The 20,456-nt window shown below is 38.2% G+C and overlaps 1 protein-coding gene and 1 non-coding gene across 4 annotated transcripts in view; both read right to left on the bottom strand.

Annotated features, from left to right (window-relative positions):
• The window catches only part of UNC13B (unc-13 homolog B), a 240,119-nt gene that overhangs the window by 146,708 nt on the left and 72,955 nt on the right, over positions 1-20,456 (bottom strand). For all 3 annotated transcript variants that reach the window (XM_042965021.1, XM_042965020.1, XM_007076519.3), the window contains exons 4-6: positions 10,070-10,187; positions 9,017-9,140; positions 3,613-3,686 (exon numbers count right to left, since the gene is read on the bottom strand). In XM_042965021.1, the coding sequence (XP_042820955.1) occupies positions 3,613-3,686; positions 9,017-9,140; positions 10,070-10,187 (316 nt within the window). The remainder of the gene's footprint in view (positions 1-3,612; positions 3,687-9,016; positions 9,141-10,069; positions 10,188-20,456) is intronic.
• TRNAR-CCU lies at positions 566-638 on the bottom strand. The gene has a single exon. It is a non-coding gene; the product is annotated as a tRNA-Arg (tRNA).

Below are 20,456 nucleotides of genomic sequence, written 5' to 3'. Positions count from 1 at the left end.
TTGAAAATATTATGCTAAGTGAAAGAAGAAAATCATAAAGAACCATATTGTATAATTCCATTATATGAAATGTCCACAATAAGTCAATGTATAGAGATAGAAAGTAGATATTTGCCTAGGACTAAGGAGGATGAGAGAATTGGGAGTATGATGGCTAAGGGCATAGGATTTCTTTACAGGGTAATGCAAATGTTCTAAGTATGTACAACTCTGAATATACTATATTTTATACTTTAAATGTGTGAGCTTTATGAACTATATTTTCACAGTTATTAAAAATATTAACAACAGGTGATATAGGGAGGGATGAAAGAAGTAAACTTAGTGAACTCCAAATCCTAGAATAGAAACAAAAAGCAAAAATCTTAAAGGAAGTTGAGAACCACAGGCCAAGAACCACCATTTTTAGAACTTATAAAATTCCTCCCTATTTGCTGAAGTTACATTTGGTTTTTTATTGTTTTAACCTCTTCATCTGATTCTGCCTAGTGACACACAGCAAAGCCTATAAAATCAAAAGCACAATGTTTTGGTTTTTCCAGATTTTATTTTTACGTAATTTCTACACCCAGTATGGAACTTGAACTCATGACCTTGAAATCAGGAGTCACATGCTCTACCAACTGAGCCAACCAGGTGCCCAGCCATCTGTTTCTTTACTAAGTAAACAAAGAAGATAGGAGTTTGGAAAATGTATCCCACTCTACACCCAGGCTATGGGAAAACAAAAAAATACAAAGGGTAAAGTGAGAAAAAGACAGAGTAGATTTGGCATGTATCAAGGAGAGAAGAAAGATTGGAACTTTTTTTTTTTTAATTTTTTTTTTTTTTAACGTTTATTTATTTTTGAGACAGAGAGAGACAGAGCATGAATGGGGGAGGGTCAGAGAGAGAGAGGGAGACACAGAATCTGAAACAGGCTCCAGGCTCTGAGCTGTCAGCACAGAGCCTGATGCGGGGCTTGAAGTCACGAACCGCGAGATCATGACCTGAGCCGAAGTCGGACGCTTAACCGACTGAGCCACCCAGGCGCCCCAGGATTGGAACTTTTAACAGAGAAAAGTTGAGGTACTGGCTGGGGCATAAGAAGAATTATATAGTTCAAATAGTAGGCAGCCTACAGAGGATTCAGGTGAATTAAGAAAAAACCCTGACACTTGTCACAAATTCCATTTTCTCACCTGTGATTTAACTCACTGCGGGTTGAACTGTGTTCCTCAAAACAATATGTTGAAGTCCTAATCCCCAGTACCTATGCATGTGACCTTATTTGTAAATGGGGTTCTGCAGATGTAATCAAATTAGTTCAGTGACTATTGCCCTTACAAGATAAATGTAAATTTGGACAGAGACACACAAAGAGAACATATTGTGAGGAGACACAGAGACACACAGGGAGGTAGTGGCAACAGGCAGAAATTTGAACAATGTCTTCAAACCAAGGAACAGCAAAAACTACTGAAAACCACCAGAAGGCAGAAGAGAGTCATGGAACAGTTCCTCAGAACGTTCAGCAGGAACTGACCCTGCCAATAGCTTCATTTCAGAATTCTAGCCTTCAGAATTGAGAGGATAAATTTCTGTTTTTGTAAACCACCTAGTTAATAGCACTTTGCTATGGAGGCCCTAGGAAACTAATACACTCATCAAAACACTTCATTTTGGAATCCTGAACTAATCCACAAATATTGGTCAGTAATTGCCAAATGTGACAGCTCCATTACTCATCATCTTTGTTCTCATTAACATCTGACAGTATCAAGAATTTCTGCCTTAAAACCCTTTTACCCTTTGTTCCAAGAGCCTTTTTCTTTTTCTACTTGCTCTCTTCAGTTCCTTCACCATCTCTGGTTTTTCCATATTCTATATTTGATGTTCCCCCTTGTTATTCTTCAATACTTTTTACAGAGGCACCTGGATGGCTCAGTCGGTTAAGCATCCCACTTGGGCTCAGGTCATGATCTCACGGTCTGTGCGTGGTTCAAACCCCACAATAGGCTCGGTGTTGATAGCTCAGAGCTTGGAGCCTGCTTCAGATTCTGTGTCTCCCTCTCTCTCTGTACTCCCCCCCCCCCCCACTCTCCCTCTCGCTCTCTCTCAAAAATAAATATTAAAATAAAAAATTTTTAAAAATGCTTTTTACATACTTTACATGAGTGAGTTCTTCTATTCCTGGGACTTCAAATGCTACTATTATGTTCATGAATCCTAACTCTATGCCAATAGCTCCTCACCCTATCTAATACCCTGAGCTTCATATTCTTTCATTCTTTCATGAAGTTGCTTACCAGACATTTCCATTGAAATATCTGTTGGCATTCCAAATTCTACCTTATAATCAGACCAATTTTGTAACAGCCCAAAATGTCCAAAAATGAAAATCTTATCTTTTTCCTCCACGAGCAATAACAAAAACATCCCCCATTCCTGATGGCCCAGACTGAGTTGTCTGTGTTTCCTTTTGTGCACCAGAGTTATCTCTGGAGATAAGACAAGGCCAAGCAATGTAATAGTCTAAGCATCCCTAAAAAGAACATACAAATAACAATTTACAGTTGACTTTTTAAAATTTTATTTGAGAGAAAGAGAGAGAGGGAGGGAGGGAAGGAGGGACAAAGAGAGAGAATCCCAAGCAGGCTCCTGTCAACACAGAGCCCAACACAGGGCTTGAACTCACAAACTATGAGATCACAACCTAAGCCGAAGTTGAATGCTTAACCAACTGAGCCACCAAGGCACCCTTAACAGTTGACTCTTGAACAATGGGGGATTAGGGGCATTGACCTTCCACACAGGCAAAGGTTCACATATAACTTTTGATTCCCCCCAAAACTTAACTGCTAATAGCTTACTGTCGAGCCTTACCGATAAGGAGTCAATGCATGTTTTGTATGTTATATGTATTATATACTGTATTCTTACAATAAACTAGAGAAAAAAGATGTTAAGAAAATCATATACATTTGCATTATTACACTACATTTACAGTACTATATCAGAAAAAATCTGTGTATGACTAGACCCATATAGTTCAAACTCATGCTGTTCAAGAGTCAACTGTATACCAAACATCTGGAAATTAGCAAAAGAAATGCCTTCTGCTCATCTCTGTAACAAGAAAACAGTTTCCCTAGTGTAAGCTCCCACCCAAAAAGTCTAGAGCCAGACTAGTGCCAACTCAGCCATTAATGGGGAACAATGAGAAAAATAGAACAAGTGGGAGATAGATCCTTCTAAATGTCCAATGATCTTCCAGCTGCCTTGTTTCTTTAATGTAGCTTAAATTCTTTCATTCTTCAACACGCTCTTGGGTCCTCTTCCCTTGACAAACTATAAAGTGTCCTATAAAGAAATTTTTCCCAGGGTGCCTGGGTGGCTCAGTCGGTTGAGCATCCAATTCTTGATTTCACTTCAGGTCACGATCCCAGGGTTGTGGGATCAAGCCCCATGTTAGGCTCCATTCTGAGTATGGAGCCTGCTTAAGATTCTCTCTTTCTCCTTTTGTCCCTCTCCCCCAGTTACGTTCTCTAAAATTAAAAAAAAAATTAAAAAAAAAAAAAAAAGGAAAGAAATATTCTCCCATCTCTGTAATGTAAATAATGCAATTCCTACCTCACTGTCAGCTCCCAAGACATTGATTTGCTCCAATTTGTAAGTCCAGTATCTGGCCTCCTCCTCTGGGATATCTACCATGAAAAAGAAGAAATTACATTACGAGGTTAATAATTTGATCATGCACCAATAATCCTTTATTCCAACAAATAATCAAGGTAGAAAGTGATGGACAATTTTACTGGTGGGCTTGGTTCTTGACACGAATATGATCTTGCATCTTCACAGAAAACAAAATAATATTCCATTATTCCCACTGGATCAGAAGACTTATTGTCAAAATGTCAATACTACCCAGTGTGATCTACATATTGAATGCAATCACTATCAAAACCTCAATGATTTCTTTTGCAGAAATAAGAAACCCCATTCTAAAACTCATAAGGGAAAAAAATAAATAAAATTTATAGGGCATCCCAGTAACTCCAAATAGCCAAAAACAATCTTGAAAAGGAAGAACAAAACTGGAAGACTCACATTTCCTAATTTCAAAACTTACTATAAAACTACAGTAATCAAAACAACATGGCACAGACATATAGAACAATGGAATAGAATAGGGAGCCCAGAAATAAACCTTCACATATAGTCAAATGATTTTTTGACAAGGATACCATGAACATTCAATAACAGGAGTACCTGGCTGGCTAGGTCAGAAGAGCATGTGACTCTTGATCACAGGGTTGTGAGTTTGAGCCCCATGTTGGGTATAGAGATTAAATAAAATCTTACAAGAAAAAAAAACACTCAATAGGGAAAAGCATCTTTCAACAAATGGTGCTGGGAAAACTAGATATCCACATGCAAAAGAATGTTGGACATTTACCTAACACCACATACAAAAAATTAACTCAAAATGAATTAAGACCTAAACTGAAGACCTAAAACTATAAAATTCTAAGAAGAAAATATAGGGCAAAAGCTGAGTGATGTTGGATTTGGCAATGATCTCTTGGAGAGGACACCAAAGGTACAAGCCATGACAGAAAAAGCAGACAAAATGGACTTCATGAAAAAAAAAAAAAAAAAAAAAAAATTCTGCATCAAAAGACACTATCAACAGAATCAAAAGGTAACCCATAGACAGAGAAAATATTTACAAAATATATCTGATAAAGAATTAACGCTCAGAATAGAGAACTCAAACTCAAGAACAACAAAAACCCAATTCAAAAATCAAGAAAGGACTTGATAGACATTTCTCCAAAGATGATATACAAATAACCAATAAGCACATGAAAAGATGTTCAACATTATTGATCATTAGGAAAAATACAAATCAAGACTACAATAAGATCCCACTTCACACCCAATAGGATGGCTACTATCAAAAAAAGAGAAAGAGCGCCAAAGTGGCTCAGTTGGTTGAGCATCTGACTCTTGATTTTACTTAGGTCATGATCCCAGGGTCAGGGATCAAGCTCCACTTCAGGCTCTGCACTGTACATGGAGGCTGCTTCAGATTCTCTCTCTAGTGGCACCTGGGTGGCTTAGTCGGTTAGGTGGCTCAGCCAACCAACTCTTGATTTTGGCTCAGGTAATGATCTCGAGGTTGGTGGGATCAAGCTCCAAGTTGGGCTGTGTGCTAACAGCCCAGAGCATGCTTGAGATTCTCTCCTTCCCTCTCTGCCCCTCCCCCCCTGCCGTGTGTGCACACAGTCTCTCAAAATAAAGTTTTTTTAAAAAGAAGAAAAAATAAGGTTATATCCTCATTTCTATATATTTAAAACTGACCAATTAACCAATCAATTAAGACTGTGACAACTTCCAAAAAAAAAAATCTCTTAAAAACATCAGTAAGGGGCATCTGGGTGGCTCGGTTGGTTAAGCGACCAGCTTCGGCTTAGGTCATGATTTCCTGGTTCAGGAGTTCAAGCCCTGCACGGCGCTCTCTGCTGTCAGTGGGCAGCATGCTTCCGATCCTCAGTCTCCCTCTCTCTCTGCCTCTCCCCCACTTGCACACACTCTCTCTCTCTCTCGCTCTCTCAAAAAGTAAATAAACTTTAAAAAAATAAAACATTAAGTAAAAATAATAATAAAAATAAAAACATTGGGGCGCCTGGGTGGCTCAGTCGATTAAGCGTCTGGCTTCGGCTCAGGTCATGATCTCGTGGTTCATGGGTTCGAGCCCCACGTTGGGCTCTGTGCTGACAGCTCAAAGCCTGGAGCCTGCTTCGAATTCTGTGTCTCCCCCCCCCCTCCCCTGCTCATGCTCTGTCTCTATCTCTCAAGAATAAATAAACTTAAAAACAAAAAAATAAATAAATTTAAAAAATAAAATAAAAACATCAAGTACATCTGTATATCTAACACAAAAGAGAAAACATAGGCAATATATGGATCAGATCAACTTTGGAGACATTTAAACAGATATATTCTTCAGTAGTCCACATGAAGAAATCAAATCCAGGTCTTTCTCCTTTGTCCCTCTGGTTCAAACGTTCACCTCCTTCCCCTGAAACAGCTCTTCAGCAACTGGTGGCAACATTTTAAAGTTTTATAATAAAACCTTCAAGTAATCTACAACCTAACTTATATAGTTCTTCCTCATCCATAAAATGGTGTACTCCACACTTGTTAAAAAGAAATGAGAGGGGAGGAAGAGCTATTTATATGTTCTGATGTAGAATGATTCACCAAGGTACATTGTTAAGTGGATAACAGCAAGGTGTAGCAAATGTGTTAGAAAATCCTATTTTTAAAAATATTTATTTACTTTTGAGAGAGAAAGAGAGAGAGAGACAGACAGAGTGCGAGCAGGGGAGGGGCAGAGAGAGAGGGAGACAGAATGTGAAGCAGGCTCCAGGCTTTGAGCTGTTAGCAGATACCATGATGCGGGGCTTGAACTCACGAACCACAAGATCATGACCTGAGCCGAAGTTGGACACTTAACCAACTGAGCCACCCAGGCGATCCCTACTATTTGTATTTTTAAAAGAGGTTGACATTTATATATATACTTATATATTCAAAGACTGGCTCTGGAAAGATACACAAGAAAGTACTAATCATGGTAGTCTGTAAGTAAAAGAACATATTTGTGACAAAGACTCAATTTTCAACAGGTAACTTTTAAACCACTGTGCACTGTCTCACCCACAAGATAGTTTTTAAAAAACATAGAGCTACAAGGATGTTTCTTGCACTACTGTTTATAACAGCACAAACTTTGAAAAATTAAAATACCCACCAAGAGGAATGGTTAAATGTATTATAGTTTAAATTAAAAGCCCAGGTTCCAAAGCCAAATCAGTGGAGTTTAAATTCTAGCTTTACTACTTACTAGCTATGTGACCTTGGGCAAAAGACTTAAATACTCTCTGCCTCAGCTTCCTTATCTCTAAAAAGGAGACAATAGTTAGGTCCACCTCGAAGGATTTAAATGATGAATATTATACGAGGAAATATGCAAAAATGCTTAGTGATATACCCACTGACACACAGTAATTAGTCAACAAATGCTACTCTTATTATCATTGTGTATTCACACAATAAAAAATCAACCATGGAAATTATAAAGGAATAGCATTTATTTTATATGCATTTATTTATGTAATTAGTGAAACAGGTCAGAATGTAATATATACAGTGCTATTTTATAGGAAAAACTATATTATGTGCATAAAAAAATAAAAGAAACAAAACATCTCAACACGTAAAAAAGAGATTAGAAATTTTAATGTCCCTTTTGCAAACCTGTATTTTCTGAACTTTCCACATCATAAAAAAACATGTTAGTATTTTGTGTTTATTCAGAGAGAGAGAGAGAAAGAGAGTACACAGGGGAGGGGTAGAGAGAGAGGGAGAGAGGGAATCCCACTCTGTCAGCACAGAGCCCAAAATGGGGCCTAAACCCGTGAACCATGAGATCATGATCTGAGCTGAAATCAACAGTCAGACATTTAACCAACTGAACCACCCAGGCGCCCCACATATTACTATTTTTAAAAGATAATAGTACATAACTGAACAGAATATTTCACAGGTTTCTGAATACCCAAAAGAAAATTCCTTTGCCACAATATGGTATTCTGTAAGCTAAAATTCTTCCTTAGAAGGACCCTCCAGGGGCGCCTGGGTGGCTCAGCTGGTTAAGCTTCAGACTCTTAGTTTCAGCTCAGGTCATGATCTCAGAGTTTTGTGAGTTTGAGCCCCACGTTGGAGTCTGCACTGACAGTGTCAAGCCTACTTCGCATTCTCTCCCTCCCCTTCTCTCTGCACTCTCTCAAAATGAATAAACATCTTTAAAAAAAAAAAAAAGGACTCTTTATTAAGCTTTTAATACTGTATCCCAAATGTGGTTATTACAGAGGCACAAGCTTAGCACATTCGCGTTAACTCACATCAAAGACAGACTTATCTGAGATTTTACCTTCACATTTATTCAAAAAAACATTTATCAGACACCTATCATGTGCCAAGCAAACTCTACAGTTACCAAAAAAAAGTACACAAGACCCCTCATGAAACTCAAAATCTAGACAGAAATGTACACCGCCACCAATGACAACATACGTGTTGCAGTGTTGAAAGAGAAGAAGGTCTCTTTAAAATACAATGAGTCAGGGGCACCTGGCTGGTTCATTCTGCAGAGCATACAACCCTTGATCTCAGGGTTCTCAGTTCAAGCCCCACATTGGGCAGGGAGCCTACTTAAAATAAAAATGAGTAAGTTAAATAAAACGCAATGAGGGATGGACTGACAGTGTGAGGAGCCCAGAAATCCACTCCCCAGCAAAACTGTATATATAAAAAACTTATTTTTTGCTATTAACATGTATTTTTCCTATTTTAAAAATTATTTGTATTTTTTTTTAACATTTATTTTTGAGGGAGAGAGACAGAACACGAGCAGGGGAGGGGCAGAGAGAGAGGGAGACACAGAATCTGAAGCAGGCTCGAGGCTCTGAGCTGGAAGCACAGAGCCCAACATGGGGCTCACACCCATAAAATGCAAGATCATGACCTGTGCCGAAATCAGTGAGTCACCCAAGTGAGTCACCCAGGCACTCCTAAAATTTATTTTTAAATAGCTTTTCTATCAATGCTACTTCAATGTTTAAATTGATAAATCATAAGGCATACATTCACTTCAAACTAATGTATGTTAAATTGTCAAAAGAATAAGCCATTGATGTTCTCGAACAAGCAAATATTTCCTAAGTCATTAAAATGAACAGTCACAGAAAATTTAGTGCATTTACTGTGGATTCTTTAATGAGCACCATTCTAGAGTCTGCACCATTCCTAGACTAGATGTTATGGGGAATAAGGTAGAAGACAGATTGCCCTCAAAAGAGATAGCAGACAAGGCAAAAAATACAGTAATGAGACAAGCAAACAATGGTTAATAATACATTAAAAAGTGTTAAATGGTTTTTAATGTCTAATCTGACAGACTCACCAAAAGGCAGCTCAAATCTTGTATCAAGCAAAATCTTATGAGGAGTTGGGTTTTTAGTTCCACATATCTCATCATCTTTCATCAGTGTCTCTGCCTCCAACGTGGACCACTCTCCAGGCCCTTCCTAGCAAACAGAGATCTGAGATTAAACTTTACTCCTTTCATGGCTCTCCTCCTCCTGGTTTAAGAGCTGGTGTTTTCTCTAAATTTCCTTGTTGGAGAGTTCCTGAGGACCACTCACATCCTGATGAGGCAAACACACCACCATCACAACCTGCCTCTGCTGCATGTGGCTGCCATTCTCCTTCTTTGGTGGAAGGAAGCTTTCACTGTGCTCAGCTCTCTGCAAGCCCACTGCAGATAGAAGTCCAGAGTACCACACTCAAAAACCAAACATATCCATGGATCATTATTTAATCTGCACAATTTTTAATGAGTGTATCACTTAAAATGTGTTACCACTTCTAATCAGTAGAGAGCTACTCACATTGCTAGTTAAAGTAGACCTGAACTGGGGCCACAATAAAAATGAACTTCTAGTCTGCCTGGGGAAGTAGAGACTTAGCCAGAACTAAAAGAATTTAGGAAAGAGAGGCACACCTGTATTATCCCTACTCCCAGAGAAAACATTGTCAAGGTTAAAGCTAAACAGGAATACAATACATATTCTCCTAGGTTCAAAGTGAGTGTGTCTATGGAGAAATGAGGTAGAAAACTAGTCTTGGAAATAATGTGTAGAGACAGTATGAATGAAAATTCCACGCATGGTAATTCCTTAAACTCTTTTACATGTAGAAGATGGACGACTGAAACCAGTTCCCTGGGAACCAGTGACTTAAAGAATTAAAGCAGAGTTCAGGACCCAGGCTCAGGAAGTTTAATGAGACTGATCCCAGGATAGTGCTCACCAATTAGAAGGGGGGGGGGGGGGGGGTGGAGGACAGAGCAATCTGAGATGCATGGATACATGGATGAGTATTAGCTGAATGGAGGTAGAATGGAGATAAGCACGGGCTAGAAATGTACCTCCAAATGGGCAATGCATTGACTGACCTCATCCGACTGACGAACCGTCTTCAGTGCAATCCACACGGTCCCCACCATGGTGTCCCAGATCAGTCCTTTGTTCCATACCTCCACACTCAGACCCAGGTCCAGGCGACTAATCTCACTAAAGGAAAGAAGAAAGCCCTTTAAAGAAAGCCAGACAGCGGTGCCTGGCTGGCTCAGGAAAAGCATGTGACTCCTGATATAGGGGTTGTGAGTTTGAGCCCCGTGTTAGGTGTAGAGGTTACTTAAAAAAAAAAAAAAAGCCAGATTATATGAATCATATATCTACTATATTCAAGGTTTTGCTAAACCTTAAATACTTTCTCACCAGGATCCTATCATCAGGAAAATCAAAATGTCCCAGAACGCTACAACCATTCTTTAGGTTCCTAGAAAACTATGTAAGTATCCATAACAAAAAGCTTTGTCCATCTGTTCCCTCTCCTCTGGAGCTACAAACATGGTTAGATTAATGCATTTTCACACACAAAAAAAATTAAGGTAAGTAAGGAGGTCATTAATGCCAGGTCTGCATGCTTACAGTCTCTACATACTAAACAGTTTTATTATGAATAGTAACACTGCCCTCAACTTACACTTACAAACTATATGCAGGAAACTTAGGAAAAATCAAAGCTTCTTAACAAAATTTATGAAAGGGATTCTAAGCAGAAGCAAAAGGGCCCCTGAGAATATCTAATTGTGATGGGTCCTTGTGGTCAGAGGCAGGTAAGGGACACTAGAGTGTGCCAGTTCACATCACTCGGCCCCTGGAGAACCCACTGGTCATTATCAGTTAAAGTAGACAATGTTACATATAAACAAAATGTTTATCACAGGATAGTGACTGACACAGTGATTTTCCTATAATAACTAGGAAAATATTTTTTCGAAAAGAAATCATTCCAGAAAGAACCACATAACCAGTAGGCAAAAACAGCATCATACATGGTAGATTATCAACTTAGAAGGGCTAACTCAAATTATAGTCTTAAAGTGGAACAACCACTTACATTAATGCTAAAAACATTCTCCAAAAAGCGCTTATTGAAATACAGGATTATTTGAAAGGAAATGTAAGAAAGATGAGAAAAGGCCAATTCTAGAAGAAAAAGCAGAAAGGTATTCTCAAGAAGACAATAGCTATTCATCACCTAAAGTTTCAAGTTCACACTTCAGAGAAAGCTTGGTTTCTGTGTTCTAAAGATACATGTTCTCAGATTCACATGTTTAGGATGTGGTATTACAACCACAGAATTCTCATCAAGTGTGTTGAAAACAAGTGAAGCAAAGAAAATTTACCTTTACATAAATACAATAGAACAATGTACTAATGAGTTCATTTGTCTATTTAATTAATGCTTCCTGAGCACATATAATACATATGATTTGGTGCTATGGGCAAGACACACAATACAGGACCCAATTCCTGTCTCTAAAACCTTCCAAGCTAACTGTAGAGCTATTCAAAGTCACAAAGTAGGTGACTAAACTCACCCACTCAGTTAAGGTGTTCACAGTGTGGTAAAACTAAGCTTTCTGTCACACAGTTTCATTCAGCCTAAATAATCGATTAGCCTTAGAAAAGAAACATGACAACCCCACATCTCTTTAATCTGGAAAAGAAAAACTGCACGGGGATACATACGTAATGTTCCTAATGCAAGTCCTAAACAACATCTCAATCCAATTGATGAAAAAAATAGAGGTCTTTACAGATTAACTTGGATAAAGAAAAAAAATCTTTTCTGCAAGGAAACCTGGGGAAGAAAACTCAAACAATGAGGTTATCTTCTACAATAAGTTTCTTATCTCACCTATGTGTGTTCAGCAGACCCAACTAAAAGAAGTCTGAGAGCTCTGTTTATGCCTTGTCCCCAGAGCTCTGGGGGAGCTTCTTTTCTCTATTAATTAATCAACAGTATATGTGCATACCTGTATATAAGATTTTGGGCTAAACAAATTCTAAGTAAAGATGCCCTCCCTAATTTCCCTTTAATGAATAATCTAGTCCTGGAAATAAGATACAGAAATATTAAAGATAAATAATGAGAAATACAAAAATGAGTATTAGATACTGACACATAATACATCAGGAAAAAAGAGAAAGAGAGACAAGAGACCAGCAATGGAGCCGCCAGTGACAAAAGAACAGGGTAGGATGAATAAGGAATAAGAGCAGAAAAGAGGAAAACGTAGCTAATAAAATCCATGGGTAACAGAGGAGACAGCAAACTTCACAGCATCTCCAGGTGGGAGATGAAAAAAATTCACAGTATAGCAGAAAGGTTGAAAGAGGAAGTGCAGGGGAAATTTGAAAACAAACACATAAGAATAAAGCTAGTTATGCTGATGAGAGGCTGCTGATGGCTAGGTTTCACATACTGTGAAGAGTTATAATAGTAAGTGATTATTACTGGCAATTGGAGGTCAGAAGTAGGATTGCTAGGTTTATATGTCATAGCCACAGGAAGAGACTTGAATAAACCACTCATAGCTAACTTTGCATACTACATGTATAAAGAAAGGAACGCATGGTCTCATTTTCACAACATTGCAACTGAGAAAGGGAATGAATATGGTTTATAATCTTGAGAGAGAGGCAACCAGTGAGAAATGTGACATCACTTGCCCTCTTTCTTCTTGAAGCCCCAGTTCTCTCTCAGCTTCCAGGACACCACTATGTCCTATTTCTCTATCTCTCTGTTCATTTCTTTTTCACTCCCTCTGTCCCACTTTAAATGCTGGTGCTCTCCAGGCTTTACCCCAGGCCCTTTCCCCAATTTACTCTCTCCCTAAGCCTTCTCATCTACACCTACAGCTCCAACTGATCAAAATACTTCTCCAATCCAGACTTCTTTCCTGAGTGCCACGTTTAAGTTCCTAACCATCTTCTGTACCTCTCTTCCTACTAGTCCTGTAAGAACCCAAAATATAAGCTTGTCTACAACTGACCTTATTATGTCCGGTATCCTAGTAAATAGTGTAACACCTCTCCAATCATGTAAGAAAAGTCTACCTCTTTAACATCTTCTTTCCTTCTTCTCCTAACTATCCCTTCCACTACTGTCTTAACCCAACACCTCATAATCTTACCTTTTAACTCTTTCTAAACAAGTTTGGTAAATGGTATTATAAGAAACAATTTATTAAAAGTCCAAAGGATTGGAATGTATCTACAAGAAAATAATCATCCCTTTGCGCCTCTGAGATGCACTATAATACTTGTAAAGCAATTTTATTTTCAACTTCAAATCTCACAGCAATTTTAATACATTTTCTTGTTTGACACCCTCATTCCTAACTTCCCAGAAAACAAGCATAATCTTGTAAGAAAGACAGACGTGGTCCCCCAAGGTAGATTAGTTGGTTGACTGACCTACTCTTGATTTTGGTTAGGTCATGATCTCACGGTCATGGGATGGAGCCCTAAACCCTGCATTGGGCATGGAGCTTGCTAAAGATTCTCTCTCTCCATCTGTCTGTCTGTCTCTCTCAAAAGAGAGAGAGAGAGAGAGACAGAGAGAGAGAGAGAGACAGAGAGAGAGAGAGACAGAGAGAGAGAGAGAGAGAGAGAGAGAAAGAAAGAAAGAAAGAAAGAAAGAAAAAAAGAAAGAAAGAAAAAGAAAAGAAAGGGGAAAAAAAGACCTTTAAAGAACTCAATGATTTGCCTAGTCCTTCAAAATTATATTCCAGGGCCAACTGGGTGGCTCAGTTGGTTATGCATCTGATTTGGCTCAGGTCATGATCTCATGGTTCAAGAGTTCAAGACCTGCACTGGGCTCTGCACTACCTCTCTCTCTCTGCCCATCCCCCACTCATATTTTCTCTCTTGCTCTTTCAACATAAACAAAAAAAATGATATTCTAGGGGTGCGTGGGTGGTTCAGTTGGTTGGGCGTCCAACTCTTGATTTTGGCTCAAGTCATGATCTCACAGTTTGTGGGTTCAAGCCCCATATCAGGCTGTGCACTGCTTGGGAGCCTGCTTGGGATTCTCTCTCCCCCCCACTCTGTCCCTCCCCCACTGATGCATGCACACATTCTCTTTCTCTCTCTCTCTCAAAAAAATGATATTCTATAAATTTCTCCCCCCCCTTCTTTTTTTTTTTAACATTTATTCATTTTTGAGAGACAGGCAGAGACAGAGCCAAACAGGGGAGAGGCAGAGAGAGAAGGATACACAGAATCCAAAGCAGGCTCTAGGCTCTGAGCTGTCAGCACAGAGCCTGCAACAGGGCTCAAACCCAGGAACCATGAGATCATGACCTGAGCCAAAGTTGGCCGTGCAACCAACTGAGCCACCCAGGCACCCCTTAGTATTCTCTTTTTTCTTTTTTAAGTTCATGTGTTTATTTTGAGAGAAAGAGTGAGGGAGAGGTAGAGAGAGGGGGAGAGAGAATCCCAAGCAGGCTCCATGCTGTCAGCACAGATCCCAGTGCAGGGCTCGATTCCATGAACTCTGAGATCATGACCTGAGCTGAAATCAAGAGCTGGATGCTTAACTGACTGAGCGACCCAAGTGCCAAATTTTTTAAAGCTAGAGCTTACAATCGTAATATATTAATTTTTGTGTCATATACAAGAAATTCTACTAATTGTTACTCATTTTTATTAATTAGAGGAAGGTATGACATTTCACTCCATAAAGCAAAAGGATTTTAAGCACAGAAATGCTCATCTTCTATAGCAGGCAATCCAGGTGTATACACATACACTCATTCTCTGTCCATATCTCTCTCTCTCACATACACACAAGCATAACCACATACCTTCAAGGAGCCTTCTGAGAACTGAAGCAAGATTTAAATTCTATCTAATATCATGCTAAGTATATTATACTATTTCATAATTCTGACCACTGGGAAAATCTGACTAGGTAGTATATTTACCGAATTAATTGGGAGTTTACTTGCATTCATAATTCATATAAGATAGAATAGATTACAAATCCAAGAGACAAATTTACTCCAGGGATACTACTGGAATGATCTTCACATTTCAAGGAGGCTAGAGATAAATCTACTTTATAATTTAAAAAGGCATGGGGGTGCCTGGCTGGCTCAGTCAGTGTTGCATGCAACTCTTCATATTGGGGTCATAAATTCAAACCTCACATTGGGTGTAGAGAGTACTTTAGAAATAAAATGGGGCAGGGAGGAGTTAAGATGACATAGTAGCAAGGGGACCTTGGGTTTGCCTCCTCCCTTGAACAGAGATGGATCAACATCAAACCATTTTGAACACCTAGGAAACCAATTTGAGGATTAACAGAACAATCTGCATCATTTGAAAGAAAGAATGTGGCAGGTACATAGTACAGAGAGGTACACTGGGGGAGAAAAGAGCTTAGATGCTGCAGAGGTGAGGAAGCCATCTTCGTGGACAAGAGAGAGGGAAAGGGGGAGAAGCTGCTGCGCAGTGACATGATCATTTTCTGCGATAAGCCGGCCCTGGCCACAGCACAGTGAGACCCACCCCCAGATCACTGTGGATCCAAACCGCAGGGGTCTTGGAAGTGCAGGGTTTTGAAACACAGCAGTGCCTAAGATAAAGCTCTGGAAAAGCTGGTAGGTGGACAGCTGGGACACAGGGAAAAGGCAGGGAGCTGATGGGAGCAGAGGACACACGGGGCACACAGGAGGGGTGATTGATCACACACCTGTGAGGGTGTGAACTTCCCACTGTGAAGACGGGGGGGGGGGGGGGGGGGGGGGAATGAACCATTTTCACCATTAGCCCACCAACACTGACTGACCCTAGTAAGATAAACAGCACCATCAAGTGGAGAATAAAACTGTTACACCAAACAAAACTGTTACACCTTCCACTCCCCTGCACCCTCTAGGCACATGTCCACTAAGGCAAGTCCTCCTGAGAATCAGAGCAGCAGGCTCCTCCCTCAGAACACCAGCACAATCCCTTCCACAAGTTTAGTCTGCTGACCATAGAGTGCTGCAAAGGAAACTGGATCTAGCTTCATTTGGGTTCTTTGTTTGTACTTTTCAGTTGTTGTTTCTGTATTTGTTTTGTTGTTTTTCTCTTCTTTTACTTCTTGGATTCAAGACCAAATTTTTTTTTTTTTTTTTATAAACACACACATAGGTTCTAGCATTCTTTATTTCATTTTTAAAATTTTTTATCTCATTGTATTATCATTGTTTTTTTCTTCCTCCAAAATAATAAGACAGAGGAATTCACCTCAAAAGAAAGGAGAAATGATGGCCAGGGATTTAATCAATGTAGATTTAAGTAAGATGTCTGAACTAGAATTTAAAACAACGATTATAAGGATACTAGTTGGGCGTGAAAAAAACATAGAAGACACCAGATAATCCCTTTCTGCAGAGATAAAAGAACTAGTATCTAGTCAGGCCAAAATTAAAAATGCTATAACCAGATGCAAACACAAATGAAGGCCATAAAAACAAGGACAGATGAGGCAGAGGAGCAAATTAGTGATATGGAAGATAAAATTTGAAAAATAATGAACCTGAAAAGAAGAGGGAAACAAAGGTCAGGGATTATGAAGGCAGACTTAGGGAACTCACTGATTTAATAAAACATAATAATATTCATAACATAGGAATCCCAGAAGAAAAAGAGAGAAAGGGTGAAGGCGGCTTATGTAAGCAAATTAGAACTGAAAACTTCCTTAATCTGAGGAAGGATACAAACATCAAAATCCAAGAAGCACAGAGATCTCCTGTTAAATTCAACAAAAGTCAACCACCACCAAGGCATATCATAGTCAAATTCACAAAATACACAGACAAGGAAAGAATCCTGAAAGCAGCAAGGGAAATAAAGTTTTTAATCTACAATGGAAGACAGATCAGGTTTGCAGCACATCTGTCCACAGAAATTTAGCAGGCCAGAAAGGAGTGGCAAGATATATTCAATGCGCTGAATGGGAAAAATATGCAGCCAAGCATACTCTATAGATCAAGGCTGTCATTCCAACTGGAGAGATAAAGAGCTTCCCAAACAAAAACAAAAAAAGTTTGTGACCATTAAACCCTATAAGAAATTTTAAGGGAGACTCTTTGAATGGGGGAAAAAAAAAAAAAGACAAAGCAACAAAAACTAGAAAGGACCAGAGAGCATGACCAAAATCACCAATTCTACAATAACACAAGAGCACTAAATTCATATTTTTCATTAATCACTCTGAATATAAATGGACTAAATGCTCCAATCAAACAACATACGGTATCAGAATGGATTTAAAAAAAACAAGAGGCCCCTGTATGCTGCCTATGAATGACTCATTTTAGACCTAAAGACACCTGCAGATTGAAAGTGAGGGGATGGAGAAGCATCTATCATGCTAATGAAGGTCAAAAGAAAGCTGGAGTAGCCATACATTTTAAATTTTTTTTTATGTGGAGTAACCACACTTATATAAGACAAACTAGATTTTTTTAATGTTTATTTAATATTTATTTATTTTTGAGAGAGTGCACATGTGAGAGCCGGGGAAGAGCAGAGAGAAAGAGACAGACAGAGGTTCTGAAGCGTCTCTGCATTGAGAGCAGAGAACCCGATGCAGGGCTAGAACTCACATATCATGAGATGATGACCTGAGCCAAAGTCTGACGCTTAACCAACTGAGCCACCAAGGTGCCCCCCTACAAACTAGATTTTAAAACAAAGACTGTAACAAGAGATAAAGAAGGGCATTATAACACAATTAAGGGGTCTATCAATCAACAAGATCTAACAATTGTAAACATCTATGCCACAACATGGAGCACCCAAATATATAAATCAAATACTGACATAAAGAAACTCACTGAGGTGGAGGAGGGAGCCAAGATGGCAGAACAGCATGGAAGTTTTTGTGTGTCTCGTGTCCATGAAATACAGCCAGACCAACACTAAACAATCCTACACACCTAGAAAACTGATCTGAGAATTAGCACAACAATCTGCACAACCAAAACCACAGAATTAAGCAGAGAGAAAAAATTCATTTTAATTTTCAATTTTTATTAAAAATTTTTTTAAATTTTTACTATATTTTTAACCTTTATGTAAATTTTTTCAAATTAAATTTTACTTCCATCATTTTATTTTAGTCTACTTCAATGTATTCACTTTTTCAAATTTTCAAAGGATTTCCTTTTTTTAATTTTTCATTTCTTTTCTTTTTCTTCAGTACAGAAAGAGAAAAAATTCATTTTTATCTTCAATTTTTATTTAAAATATTTTTAATTTTTCTTACTATATTTTTTACTTTTGTGAAAGTTTTTCAAATTCGATTTTAATTCATCATTTTATTTTAGTCTACTACAGTGTATTCACTTTTTCAAATTTTCAAACGCTTTTCCTGTTTTTTCTTTTTTGTTTCTGTTCTTTTTCTTGAATACAGAAAGAAAAAAATTCATTTTTATTAAAAATATTTTTCTTTAATTTTCTTTCTACTATATTTTTTACTTTGGTGTAAATTTTTTCAAATACTATTTTACTTCTATCATTTCATTTTAGTCTACTTCAATGTAATCATTTTTTCAAATTTTCAAACGATTTCCTTTTTTTTTCTTTTTTTCCCCTTGTTTCTCTAATCTATCTAGCCACTTTCAACATGCAGACCAAAACACACCTATGATCTGACATCATTTATTCGATTTTGTGTATGTGTTTAATTTTTTAATTTTAATTTTTTGGTTTTTTTTAATTTTCATTTGTTCTACCTCATTAATTCCTTTTCTCCCTTCAAAATGGCGAAACAAAGGAATTCACCACAAAAGAAAGAGCAGGAAAAAAAGACAGCTAGGGACTTAACCAACACATGTACAAGCAAGATGTCTGAACCAGAATTTAAAATCACGATAATAAGAATACTAGCTGGAGTCAAAAATAGATTAGAATCCCTTTCTGCAGAGATAAAAGAAGTAAAAACTAGTCAGGATGAAATAAAAAATGCTATAACTGAGCTGCAATCACGAATGCATGCTGTGGTGGCAAGGATGGATGAGGCAGAACAGAGAATCAGCTATACAGAGGACAAACTTACGGAGAATGATGAAGCAGAAAAAAAAAAGGGAGATTAAGGCAAAAGAGCATATTTAAGAATTATAGAAATCAGTGACTCATTAAAAAGGAACAACATCAGAATCATAGAAGTCCCAGAAGAGGAAGAGAGAGAAATAGGGGTAGAAGGGTTATGTGAGCAAATCATAGCAGAAAACTTTTCTAACCTGGGGAAAGACACAGACATCAAAATCCAGGAAGCACAGAGGACCCCCATTAGATTCAACAAAAACCGGCCATCAACAAGGCACATCACAGTCAAATTCACAAAATACTCAGGCATGGAGAAAATCATGAAAGCAGCAAGAGAAAAAAAAGTTAAGTTCTCTTAACCTACAAGAGAAGACAGATCAGGTTTGCAGCAGACCTAGCCACAGAAACGTGGAAGGCCAGAAAGGAGTGGCAGGATATATTCAATGTGCTGAATTAGAAAAATATGCAGCCAAGAATTCTTTATCCAGCAAGGCTGTCATTCAAAATAGAAGGAGATTAAAAGTTTCCCAGACAAACAAAAATTAAAGGAGTTTGTGACCACTAAACCACTGTGACCACTGCAAGAAATTTTAAGGGGGACTCTCTGAGGGAAGAAAAGATGAAAAAAAAAATTATATATATATATATATATATATATATATATATATATATATATATCTCAAAAGCAACAAAAGATTAGAAAGCACCAGAGACCACCACCAGAAACTCCAACTCTACAAGCATCATAATGGCAATAAATTCATATCTTTCAGTACTCACTCTAAAGGTCAATGGATTCAATGCTCCAATCAAAAGACACAGGGTAACAAAATGGATAAGAAAACAAGATCCATCTATATGCTGTTTACAAGAGACCCACTTTAGAACTAAAGACACCTTCAGATTGAGGGTAAGGGGATGGAGAACCGTCTACCATGCTAATGGTAAACAAAAGAAAGCCAGAGTAGCCACACTTATATCAGACAATCTAGACTTTAAAATAAAGACTGTATCAAGAGATCCAGAAGGGCATTATATCATAATCAAGGGGTCTATCCACCAAGAAGACCTAACAATTGTAAACATTTATGCACCAAATGTGGCAGCACCCAGATATATAAATCAATTAATCACAAACATAAAGAAACTCATTGATACTAATATCATTATAGTGGACTTCAACACACCACCCACAGCAATAGACAGATTATCTAATCAAAAAATCAACAAGAAAACAATGGTTTTGAATGACACACTGGACCAGGTGGACTTAACAGACATATTCAGAGCATTTCATCCTAAAGCAGCAGAATATACATTCTTCTCCAGTGCACATGGAATGTTCTCCAGAATAGACCACATACTGGGACACACCAGCCCTCA

This window comes from Panthera tigris, chromosome D4 (genome assembly GCF_018350195.1).
Source record: "Panthera tigris isolate Pti1 chromosome D4, P.tigris_Pti1_mat1.1, whole genome shotgun sequence".
In the NCBI taxonomy this organism is placed as follows: Eukaryota; Metazoa; Chordata; class Mammalia; order Carnivora; family Felidae; genus Panthera; species Panthera tigris.
Note: the sequence above shows the minus strand (reverse complement) of the source record. Positions and strands in the feature narration are given on the sequence as shown.